We start from the raw sequence: 12,946 nt of genomic DNA on the forward strand, positions 1-12,946 counted from the left end.
AACGTTAGTCTTTGCCCCGCGATGTATTTTTCACTGCGTGAGCGCATGAGAACATGATATGCGTGACTCGTGAGACCCGCCTGGCTCGTGGCCCGTCACATACTAAAAAAGGCGGGTCTTTGCGAACGTCTCTATTTATGATAATGAGTCCATGATAATGCATGGAATAAGGCAAAGTGCAACTAAATAACAGGGATAATTTGTGGGGGACGTTATTGCGTGGTAAGGCTTTGGTAATCAGATGGCTTTCAGTATCTGCTCCACAGCCAATCACGGGCCCCCTCCTTGCTTGGGCCCCGGGGCTTAAGCCCCGCCTAGCCCTATGGTTAATGCGGCCGTGACTACCTCGTCCACAATCCCTATCCATTCACCGGAAGGCATTTAAAAGCACTGAAGCCTACCGCTACTTCACCTCAGGATGGGTTAATGATCCCGGAATCTATCATCTGGAGATGAAGAAAATGTTCTTGATAACAGGAAGGGTAAGTGGCACTCTTTTATTTGCTGGACATAAAAGTATTGTTGAAATAAATTGACCGTTCGCAAAAACCCGCCCCCCGCCATGTCCGATAAGCTCATTTATTTTTAGCACTCACAATATTTCAAAACATCTTTACTGAAAATGCATATGTACATTACAATTTAGAGTGTCAAAGTTATGAATTTCAGAAATGTAGACAAATCACTGTCTATTAATTTAAGGCAAACATTGAGCACAGCACATTCAGCCATATGTATAAGGTTACTGATGTCAATATAGATAGCTGTCTAGAATGACGTTATACGTGTTCCAATTGTAAAAAATGTTTTATCAAGCTAATCTGTAATTTGCTAATTTTACTTTTATTTACATTTTCAGGTGAAGCATTCACAAAGCCTCAGTTTAACACCAACATACCACTGGATAACAGTACAGGAAGATGGGACAGTTCTCAGATATTTTGAAGAATGTCATCAACCAAACAGTAAACTGGAACCATTGACTTCCATAGTAGGAAAAAAAATTACCATGGAAATCAATGGTTCCAGTTTGGTTACTGACATTCTTCAAAATATCTTCCTTTGTGTTCTCCTGTAGAAAGAAATGCATGCAGGTTTGAAACAACTTGAGGGTGAGAATGATGACAGAATTTTCATTTTAAAGTGAACTATTCCTTTAATGAAGTTCATATCTTCATTAAGTGTTAGTTTTCAATCAGTAGTTTAAAATGCCTTTTTCAATAACATTCGGTTAAGTTACTATTTGTGAGCCGGGCACAGGGTTTCTGGTAGGAATAAATATTTGCACAGTAGAAATGCAGTTTGAATCTACAACCTAATTACCCATGTGGTTTATAATGTATATGGGATTTTTTATGAATGATTTGATTATTACAAATGATTAACAATAAACAGAATGAGAACAGAATTTTACTGTCACCTTTTTTTATTGCAAATATAAAACAGACTTGTATCAAAACAAACATCAGTTCATATAGTTATGTGTTACACTGGGAACACAATGTTACGTAGTCTTTATTCTGAGGGCACAACAGATGGGCAAATGTTACACAAAGGGAGTCAGCCCAGGTCCCCCCTTTAGGAATCCCGACAAGAAGGTGAAGACGACCATCATCTTGGAATAGGATGGAAGTCCAGTTAAGTCCTGGACCATCTCATCATTGTCTTTGAACACCTCCTGCTGGAAAGATAACTTGCTTACCCTGTCCCTAAGTTGATAGACCTCTGCCCTCAGTCTGGTACACTCTTCTGTCAGTTTCTTCACAGTTTCTCGACAGGCTTCATCGGAGCATGCTACACTGCTCTCAGTATGGATAGGGTCTTTACAGTAGCTGTGTTCCCCACTCTGCCCGCTCTCAGGAAAGCTGTCACTGTGGTCCATCTCATTGCCAGTATATTTACCATGGGGTAACATTGACACATCACTGGTACAACTTCTCTTCCTCTTGACAGCTTGTGTTTGCTCAAATTTCTTGTAGCAATTGGTTTTTCTTTGTCGTTGCTCAGGTGACAGGTAGGCAAACAGATTTGGCACATAATCGGGGTTCAGAGGATTATCACTTTTCTTGCCTGCAGTGATATAATGAGACACCAATTAACATTACCAACTCAGAATTAGTGATTACACTTTTATGATAACTGCATGCTATTAATCATTAGTTAAGCATGAGTAAACAGTTAATACATAATTTTTTAAGCATTAATAGACAATAAATAGTTTATAAATACAGCTATAAATGCTTTTTACTAGATTTTATGAACAAACTAAGTATTACTGTTTGTCTCAATATAAGATGTATGAATGTGAATTTAAATACTTTTAAGTAATCTTAGACAACTCCATTGAAAACTCTTAAATAACTGGTTTATAAATAATGCAATATTTCATTTAGAAATGATAAATTGGTCATTAATAAAGTAATCAAGAATAAAGCATTTATAGCTGTATTTATAAATTGCTTTTTTATAACTATTAATGACTATTAATGCTTTATATGTGATGGAATATCTATTTACTAAAGCCTTAGTAAAGTTTTACCGAATTAGTTAGTCTAAAAGTGGATAAATTAACGTTAACATAACGTTGATACACAGATGACGATCAAGTTATTTTGTTAGAAAATGTAAGCCAGTTACACATTACCTAATTGAATTTATCTGCAAAGGCTGATTGGTAAGCAACAGGTGCTAATGTTACAACAGTTCACATTAGCTTACATTCCTTACCTGAAATAAAGTGCTCACTGCAGAGTGTTCTGTAGGTGTCCAGTTATCCCTCTTGATAGCAGAAATCCATTTCTTACAACGTTCAGGGTTTTTGGGAATGTTATTAAATTTTAGTTTATCATTTCTTTGTGATTTGCTGTTGTCACAGCTTACAGCACTGCAGATAGACGGCACGTTAGCAATCGCGATTCGGTCCTACAAATGGCGGCCGCGCCACTGTGTGACGTCACATGAAATCCATGAATAGGTTTTCAGCACTTCGTGCCTGAACACCTAATAATGAGAGACCTTTTTGACGATTGTAGCGCCACCTATGATCCGATCCTCACGAAACTTTGCATGCTTCCTAACCATGTTAGGACACATATGCTCGTCGATTTTTGTGAAGTTGTGACTTTTTGGGGGGGGGGGGGGGGGGGGATTTAGGGGCTTTTGACTGAATTTTGCCACAGACCACTATCTAAATGACCCTGTTACAGCCAACCAAATGCAAAATTTCAACTTTTTTTCGATAATTATTGATCTAGAGAGTCCAGAGAATAGGCCTAGACTGGTTTGGTCCCGATCGGGCAAAAATCCAGGGACTAGTTCGCAAAAGTGGGTTTTGGACAAAAACCGAAATAACATTTTTTTTTTTGCTCCAAATGGAAATCCGATATACATCTTGTCCGTCTTGAGCCAGGGATTACAGTGGTGTAAAAACATTGAAGCTAAGTCAAACGGTCTTGGAGTTATGAGCAATTTAGTACTTTTGGTTGCTGTAGCGCCACCTATGGGCCAATCGGGCTCATACTCTGATAGCTTCTCCACAATTTGAGGCCCTACCATCTGACAAAGTTTCAGAGCTCCAGCCGTTACGGTTTGGGCTGCACGATGCGTTTTAGGGGATTTTTTTTTCTTTCTAGCAAATACAATAGGTTTTCAGCACTTCGTGCCTGAACACCTAATAATGAGAGACCTTTTTGACGATTGTAGCGCCACCTATGATCCGATCCTCACGAAACTTTGCATGCTTCCTAACCATGTTAGGACACATATGCTCGTCGATTTTTGTGAAGTTGTGACTTTTTGGGGGGATTTAGGGGCTTTTGACTGAATTTTGCCACAGACCACTATCTAAATGACCCTGTTACAGCCAACCAAATGCAAAATTTCAACTTTTTTTCGATAATTATTGATCTAGAGAGAGTCCAGAGAATAGGCCTAGAATGGTTTGGTCCCGATCGGGCAAAAATCCAGGGACTAGTTCGCAAAAGTGGGTTTTGGACAAAAACCGAAATAACAATTTTTCAGAGCTCCAGCCCTTACGGTTTGGGCTGCACGATGCGTTTTAGGGGATTTTTTTTTTCTTTCTAGCAAATACAATAGGTTTTCAGCACTTCGTGCCTGAACACCTAATAATTCATTACATTTATATAGCGGTTTTCTCGGCACTCAAAGCGCTTCACAGAGAGAGGGAGAATCTCCTCAACCACCATCAGTGTGCAGCTCCACCTGGATGATGCGACGGCTGCCATAGTGCGCCAGAACGCCCACCACACACCAGCTTACTGGTGGAGAGGAGACAGTGATGAAGCCAATTGGTATAGATGGGGATGATTAGGAGGCCATGATGGACAGAGGCCAATGGGCAAATTTGGCCAGGATGCCGGGGTTTAGGGGTGTCCCCGACTAAGGATTTACACATTCGAATCAGAATTTTCGAATCTTTCTATAGTCGACTGATAGTCGAATCATCTGTGTGTGTGTGTGTGTGTGTGTGTGTGAATGTGTCGGGAGGGGCACGAGGTAGTCAGCAGGAGGGTAAAACTATTTTTATTTTATTTTACACACTGCACACAGCAACCACTTTTAATAAAGCGACCAAAACTGCCTGGCAACTAACAATGGCTTTCTTATTTACGTTTAATAAAAGGTAATGTGGTGGATAAACATTCGTAAAACGTTCTCTCATAACATTTTAAAGCCGCGATCGAAATGCAGAACATCACACAAATATCTAAAAGAACATTTTGATAAATAAACCTAAAAAAAATACCTGCCTAGAGCGGAAAAGAACACACTGACTGCAGACAGGATTTGCATTTCACATTTTGCGAAATTAAATTAAATCGGCAAAATTGCCTGTGCTATCATGTTTCAGTGCAGCGCTACATCGACACAACGAAAAGCAAAAAAAGCATTAATTTACAGAATTAAATTAGAACAGGATATACATTTCTTATAATAAAAAATAAATACAAACGAAATAGTCAGAATCAAGTCACAGGGAGCATAATAAATGTGTGCAAAATGCCAAAGTACAGGGGAACATATATTTTTTTAAAAAATACAAGTTAAATTAAGTAACCCTGAGTGATCAATAAATAAAATTAAAATAAATAAATTATTAAAACAACGAAAGTTTAGCCAGAATTGTGAACTTTCTCCTTTTAACTGCCAAAACAATAAACGCTAAACTGGCAGGTTTTTTTAGCTAAACATGTTCACAGCAAATTAAAATTAGAAACGGCTGAAATGTTTGAAAACACTTGTACCCTACCCGATCGAAAAAAATCCAGTCTTTCACTCTGCTTGTGTGTTAATATTAAAGGGTAACTAAACACCAAAACAACTTTTTTTAGTTAATGATCTGTAAGAATGGAGCCTCATAAATGCTGTTCATTGATTCGAGTACATTTTTTGACAATTGAGTATAAAGTGTTTTGATTTTCAAATATATGGTGTAAAAACGTCTGAGTGCTGCCCTCTTCAGGTTAAACGGAAAGCTCCTGCAGTAGGGGTACTTGCTGACGTAGCGAACTCTCAGACGCGACTCTGTCACACCCTTGGTGCGAGCTCACCACGCCCTTGGCAGCCCCTGGTATAAAAGCATCTGGTTCCGTCAAAACTACTGTAGCGAGTCAGGAGTTGGATTTATGAGTATTGAAAACGATCAGGATATCATATATTAGTTTAGTACAGTGATCAGGATAGTGACGGAATAGAGGTGGACATGGGCTTCTCCACACAGCTGCACACGCAGTGCCAAACACTGCTCGTCCTGCATGGACTCCTCCACCGCAGCGGCGTCTTGATGTGAGTGATCATGGATATTTTAATCACAATTTATGGTTAGGATAAAGTTAATCCTCTGGGGTCGACAAACGAGCCGGTGCATTTTGCTGGATTTTTTCACATAGCGGCAGAATATCAATATGAATACATGCCCACAGAGCGTGCGCTATTGAGATCAACTTGACGACAAAACTCATCAGATGCCGGTCGCGATGCGGGAGTTAAGACCGCAGTTTGAGCCAGCGGCTCGAATGGATTTGGCCCTGTGTCTACATACAATTCACCCTCATCCACTTCAGGTGAAGGTGAAGGTGAGGGAGAAAAGTCCTCGACTTCAAATGGCCGCTCTGTTGCAAAGGCAGTTACTTGCGTCACTCCAGTCTCGCTCTATTTTAGAGTCTGACAGCAGCTCTCACTCACGGCGGGTCTCAGGTGCACGCCCCCTGGCCCCGCTGGGGTCTGCCCATTTTTTCAGCATTTTTCAAATATTGCTAGTGGGTGGAGTCAGGCTCTGACCAGGGGTTTAGTTACTCTTTAAACATATTTTAAGTCCCAACATATGATATTGCTATTCGTAAATGAAAAGCACCAGTTAAATGAAAGAGTGAAACATCCTTATTGGAAGCTAGCTTCCGAGGCTAAGAAACTTACCCGTTTTAAGTGGAAAGCCATATTTGTTGTTGATGAGTGGTAAGACATGAGCTGTTGGCACAACTTGCATTTTACTTTTTTTGGATCATCTTTTACCATTTCAAAGTGCATCCACACTTTAGATTTTTTTATTCCAGACATTGTAACCCTGCCGTCAAGATGCTCCCCGTCTGTCACGGATCAGGGAAAGTGAAACTTAAATCTGTCACTGCGGTGAGCGGTGGTTGGATTTATTCACACACACAAACGTTAAAAATATTTATTGAACGCTTCTTTCTTTTCACGTTTTTTTTACAGCATTATCATAATTAAAGGCTGTATATAACTTACTATAACCGTACAAAATCAGTAGTTCTGTGTGAAATTAGACATTGAGCACCCCCGTATTGCCAAAATGGTATGATCCACGTTTCATAAAACCCGCGAACGAAGATTCGAATGTGAGATCGGTGGTCGAATCAGGCTCCGCATATCGATGCATCGAATCTTCGACTATTCGGGGTCACCCCTACCGGGGTTACACCCCTACTCTTTATCAAAGGACATCCTGGGATTTTTAATGACCACAGAGAGTCAGGACCTCGGTTTAACGTCTCATCCGAAGCACGGTTTTCGCCGAACAGAGACGCCGTCCCGAAAACCTCAGCTTACATTTACTTGATGTCATTGCTAGTGTTAGACTGACTGAGATAAATGGTAAATGGCGCTTTCACAGACCCAATGGCCACCAAAGCGCTTTACATTTTTGCCTCACATTCACCCATTCATACACCCATTCATACACCCATTCATACACTCATTCATACACTCATTCATACACCCAATTAATACACTCATTCATACACTCATTCACACACTCATTCATACACCCATTCACACACTCATTCACACACTCATTCATACACTCATTCATACACCCATTCACACACCCATTCATTCACACACCCATTCATACACCCATTCACACACTCATTCATACACTCATTCACACACTCATTCATACACTCATTCACACACTCATTCACACACTCATTCATACACTCATTCACACACTCATTCACACACCCATTCACACACTCATTCACACACTCATTCACACACTCATTCATACACTCATTCACACACTCATTCACACACCCATTCACACACCCATTCAAACACTCATTCACACACTCATTCATACACTCATTCACACACTCATTCACACACTCATTCATACACTCATTCACACACTCATTCATACACTCATTCACACACTCATTCACACACTCATTCACACACTCATTCATACACTCATTCACACACTCATTCATACACTCATTCATACACCCATTCACACACTCATTCAAACACTCATTCACACACTCATTCATACACCCATTCACACACTCATTCACACACTCATTCACACACTCATTCACACACTCATTCAAACACTCATTCATACACTCATTCACACACTCATTCACACACTCATTCAAACACTCATTTACACACTCATTCATACACTCATTCATACACTCATTCACACACTCATTCAAACACTCATTCACACACTCATTCATACACCCATTCACACACTCATTCACACACTAATTCATACACCCATTCATACACTCATTCACACACTCATTCACACACCCATTCATACACTCATTCATACACTCATTCATACACTCATTCACACACTCATTCACACACTCATTCATACACTCATTCACACACTCATTCATACACTCATTCACACACCGAAGACGGTGTCAGCCATACGAGGCGTCATCCAGCTCGTCAGGAGCAGCTGGGGTTAGGTGTCTCACACACACACCCACACACACACGCACACAGCTTGAGTTAGGTGTCTTGCTCACGGACACCGTGACACTTGGTCAGGTGGAACCGGGGATTGAGCCACCAACCTTCCAGTTTGTAGTTTACCTACATGTCCCGTAATATAAGATAATGAGTCTAATTCAAAGATCAATTATGAGTCTAATTCAGAAGTGTCACTATTGCACATCTTTTATATAAATGATATACCTGAGATCAGGCCGTGTGTCTCCACTCTTAAACACTGGTGGCTGATCCATAGACCAGTCACTCTTCACAGACACACAGCTGGACTCTGGGTTTGAGCTCTTCTGCTGGACTGAACTGGAACAGAGAACAGATTCAGTTTAATCCTCTACATTACTGTGTTCATTCGTTATGAGATTAACCATATGAGATGCGATCTGGGAAAACCCACCACATGGTGAAATTTGACATATTACAGGATTTGAGACCCTATTAAGACCCTATTATTTTATTTATGTTATTTTTTTTCTGTAACAGACGTTGTGGTTATCTGAAGTCGGCTGATCGCTGTGATTTTCAGAAACGGAATTGAGAAAAAACTGTTTAATTTACTGTGAAGTCCTACTAGTGAGACGACTGGTGCTCTTTATTTATTGCCTTTTTTCCATATCACATATTTTAGTTATCATCATAGATTAGGTATCATTCGAAAGCTTATGAACTCAAAATTCATCCAGTGAAACCCGTTTTGAAATTGAATGATTGAGAGGCGAGCAAGATCTTTTAAACGAGCAGCTTCAAACTCTGTTCTCTTGTGCTCCGCATCACGCCACACGATAACGCTGGATAAAAATAAATAAAACTTGCGTGCCGTTGTAGTTCACCCAGGACTGGACTTTATTCTGTTGTGTGGTTTATTTTTATAGGTGAAATGTCTTTGGACCCAGATAGCAACAAAGTCTGGGCCGAGTCTGGCTTATATTCGGCACTTCTGGCTTAATTCTGGCACTGTTTTTTTCACACTTTTGTGTCAAACAGTACTAGGCTAAGCTCTGGCTGGAGTCTGGCTAACCAAAAGAAAAAATATCAAATTGTATCTGTTTGGCTAAGCTCTGGCTTGAGTTTGGCCTGCCAGAATAGGGAAGTATTTGGCTGAGATTTGGTTGGGTTTTGGTTGGCTGAGCAAAAGATCTCTGGCATTAATGTTTTGTACTGTAAAATAGCTGTGTTAGATGAGGTTGCATGTCATTATAATGCAACCTCATAAATAGGGTTAATTTTGTCAAAAATAATTAAATGAAATATGTTTGTTATAGACCTAGTTAAAAATACGTATAGATATGTATTCAAATAGTACTCTTTTACACATTTAAGTATAGGCAGGTTTTAAAGGAAAGAAGCCTTGATTATTCTATTGGCAAGATTATTTTAATGGGGGGGGGGGGGGGTGATAATGTGCAGAATGAAAAAAAAAAGATGTTTGCAAAATGACTGAAGACAAAGACAAATGGTTCAGTCTGCAGCATCATAAGACAAAAGATTGAATGGAACTGAATACTTTGTGGTTATCTAAATGGTAATCAATTTGCCACACAAAAATCACTTTTTGGGGAATTGATTAGGCTACCATTTGTATAACAACAGATTTACTACAAAAACCCATGGTTAAACTATGATTTTTTTGTAGCAAAAACCACCCATGCTTTGAGTTTTCACAATTCCTTAACAATGAAAAATGTATATAATCTACATAGAATAGCCTATACATGTGTATTTGGAGAAGAAACATTTATGTTGTCCACGTAAACCATTGAAATAGATTAAGAAATAAAACGTGGCTCTGACTTTAAAAGTCTCCGGGAAACTTGCGAATTTTTAGAGGAGTGTGTCAGTGTGAGCAAACCACCACGCGGCGGAAGACTGTTAGATGCGGCGTCCATGTGCGGCGTCTGATACAATAACGCAGTTTGCAATGCAGCATGGAAATAGTAGTTGATTTACATATACAGTGTTAAATGCGCTTTGCAAAAAAGACTACTTTTCCCAGAATGCACCCCGTAACACCATCCCGCCTACCAAAGGATCCGGAAGTTGCGTAGCAGCTATTCAGCAACAGTCGCGGTGAAATTCAAATAGATGTTCTAACTTCGACAATGACGCTATATTGGTTTTATCTTTTGGAGTTTTAATACATGATCAAGGTAAGTTTATAGTTTTTCACTATCTTAACACGTGGATTTTAATCTCGCATTACTAGATAAAATTTTTTGGGGGGTTTGTGTGGTTAGATTTTATTTGTTTTTATGTTGGAGAGGAAATAGACTTGATGTTTGAATTCTGTTTTTCATTGAAAATTAACGTTATAGTGAAGAACATCGGAAGCTGCTTCTTGCTGAACAACAGCTGATCTTTCTGAGGCCACCAAAACAGAAAACCAAGTAAGATTGATTATTTTGTAACGTTAATTCATTAACATAGACCTTTCTTACAGGTCCTTATATATTTGTGCAGTTCAACACATTATAATGCACATTTCCTTTTGAATTGCAAAAAGGGAATTTGTCACTGAATAGTCTTTACATGACCATACCACACTTTCTCAATCAAATTTATTAATCATTAAAAAAATGTACCTTTTCCTAAAGATGAAACAGGCGCCTAATGGATGAAAATGACACCGATGAGGAGGCTACTGCAGCCATGGCAAGTAAGAAGTTCACAACAAGACCTCACAAAACATCACTGTGCAAAAGGATCAAGTGATGTGAACTGGACAGAGCAGTACAGCGAGTGATCGATCAGACCACGCCCCTTTTCTGACATGTTGAGACATGCCCTGGTTTGCAGAGAACAGCATTCAGTTTAGTTTCACTTTGCAAGATAAGCTTCAGGTTGTGTTCGTGTGCGTCAGTGACCACAAGTAAGTTGTCATTAGTTATAAAGTATTATAAGTTAATCAGTGACTTTAGCATTTGATGGTTAAATGTCAGTAACAGCCTTTTTCTCTATTATGTGTAGATTGTATGGCATTCTTATTGAAGTTCACATTTCAGAATATGTTTAGCCCTGTTTATTTAAATGACTAGAGAGAGTATTAGCCTCAGTTGTGTTATGTTAGTTGACATCAATGTTTATTTCCTTTTCTTTAGAACCACACCTACCACACCTACACAGTAAAGTTTATACATAGAAATAGTGCCTGTGCATCTGTATTAGGAAAGTATACATTAAAGCTTTCAACAAGTATTCCTGCCTTCCGTGTCCTGACTAGACACCCCATATTGGTGACTAATTTTCGCAACCAGTAGAGCCCCATTACAATTTATGGTCCTTCGAGCCGGATCAGAGTCAACGATATGGCAACCAGTAAAGAAGGAATCAGCCTCCCTGTTTCACCTGTGCGCCCCAAACGTGCAGCGCAACGCCCAAGATATCTGGATGATTTCTTAGTCGAATATACAGACCAGCATAGCTTAGCGCAGATGCACAGGCACGAAGAGGAAAGGAATCTACTCAGTCCTGCTAGAAGCATATCCTCAATGACACCAATGCAGAATGCAAATGACGCCATTGTTCATCAGGCTTTGGAGACAGCGCGGCAACAGAGTGAAACGGCCAAGAAACAAACAGAGCTTTTGGAGTTTTTCCTGCAGCACCATTCCCCTCAGACCTCAGCTCAGTGGTCAAGGAGGTCATCACGGCATCAGACCCCAGTACGAAAACTCTATACAGACCGAGGTGGTAAACCACAGCCTTCCCCAGCCCTTGCTCCTCACCACCACAGAACTGAGAATCACCCAAGTGAAACTGCAGAAATAACCCATCAGCTAGAACAAATGACACTTCCTCCGCCTCTTAGCCGAGTCATTCAACCCCCTAAGCACACGCTCGATCCATGCCATGACATTCAGTCTATTAAACAGGATACTGAATACGATCCACCAGCTCACCTTCAGCCCAGCCATCCTAAAGGGTCACCCCAGGGCCTACAGCATTCAGTAGGCTTTCTAAGAAATGTCTCATCAGATAGCTCACTCTTATCCTATCCCATTTCAAGTAACTGTAAGCTCAACGCAGCTACAACCAGCAGCCAGCACAAGGAAAGTGGAGAGTCTCAGTTAGGAAATCCACATCTGGTGCCACTTGAGCCTCATAACTATCTTCCACATGTGGCTCCTCCCAGATCGCTACATGGAAGTCCAGCTACTGATCAGATGATGCCTCTACCCATGCACCAGTCAACATTCCAGCCTCCTTATGTACCCCAACCATTCTACCAAGGAAATCCAGCCATGTTGGCTCATTATCCCTCCACTGGGTATCAGCATCCACCCCTCAATATAGAAGGCCCAACATTTCCGGACTTCACCCAGGAGGATAGAGCTCAATATGTGGAGCTACGCCTTTCTCTTAGCACCCTTCTTCATCCATCTCAGTCCGAGCATTAAAAGTATGCCATCTTGCTGAAGCATGTCAAGGTGCCACAAGCTCATCGCCTCGTGCTAGCCCATGCAGAGTCTAATATGCCCTACTCTGAAGCTCTGAAAGCGCTGGATGAACGCTATGGACGTCCATATCAGTTTGTGCTGAAAGAGATAGAGGACATGGAACGCCTACCCCCGATCCGAAGTGATAGGGCACTTGATGAGTTCTCCATTAGAGTGCAGTCGCTAGTCGGCATGCTGAAAGCTCTCAGAGGTGAAGGCCATGAGGAACT

The 12,946-nt window shown here is 40.5% G+C and overlaps 1 protein-coding gene across 1 annotated transcript in view; it reads right to left on the minus strand.

Annotated features, from left to right (window-relative positions):
- LOC120478270 (uncharacterized) overlaps positions 1–12,946 on the minus strand; it is a 52,097-nt gene that overhangs the window by 30,135 nt on the left and 9,016 nt on the right. The window contains exon 3 of the mRNA XM_089120184.1: positions 8,473–8,586. Within this exon, the coding sequence (XP_088976310.1) occupies positions 8,473–8,586 (114 nt within the window). The remainder of the gene's footprint in view (positions 1–8,472; positions 8,587–12,946) is intronic.

The sequence above is a fragment of the Pimephales promelas genome, chromosome 2 (genome assembly GCF_988280905.1).
Source record: "Pimephales promelas chromosome 2, fPimPro1.hap1.1, whole genome shotgun sequence".
NCBI classification, from domain to species: domain Eukaryota; kingdom Metazoa; phylum Chordata; class Actinopteri; order Cypriniformes; family Leuciscidae; genus Pimephales; species Pimephales promelas.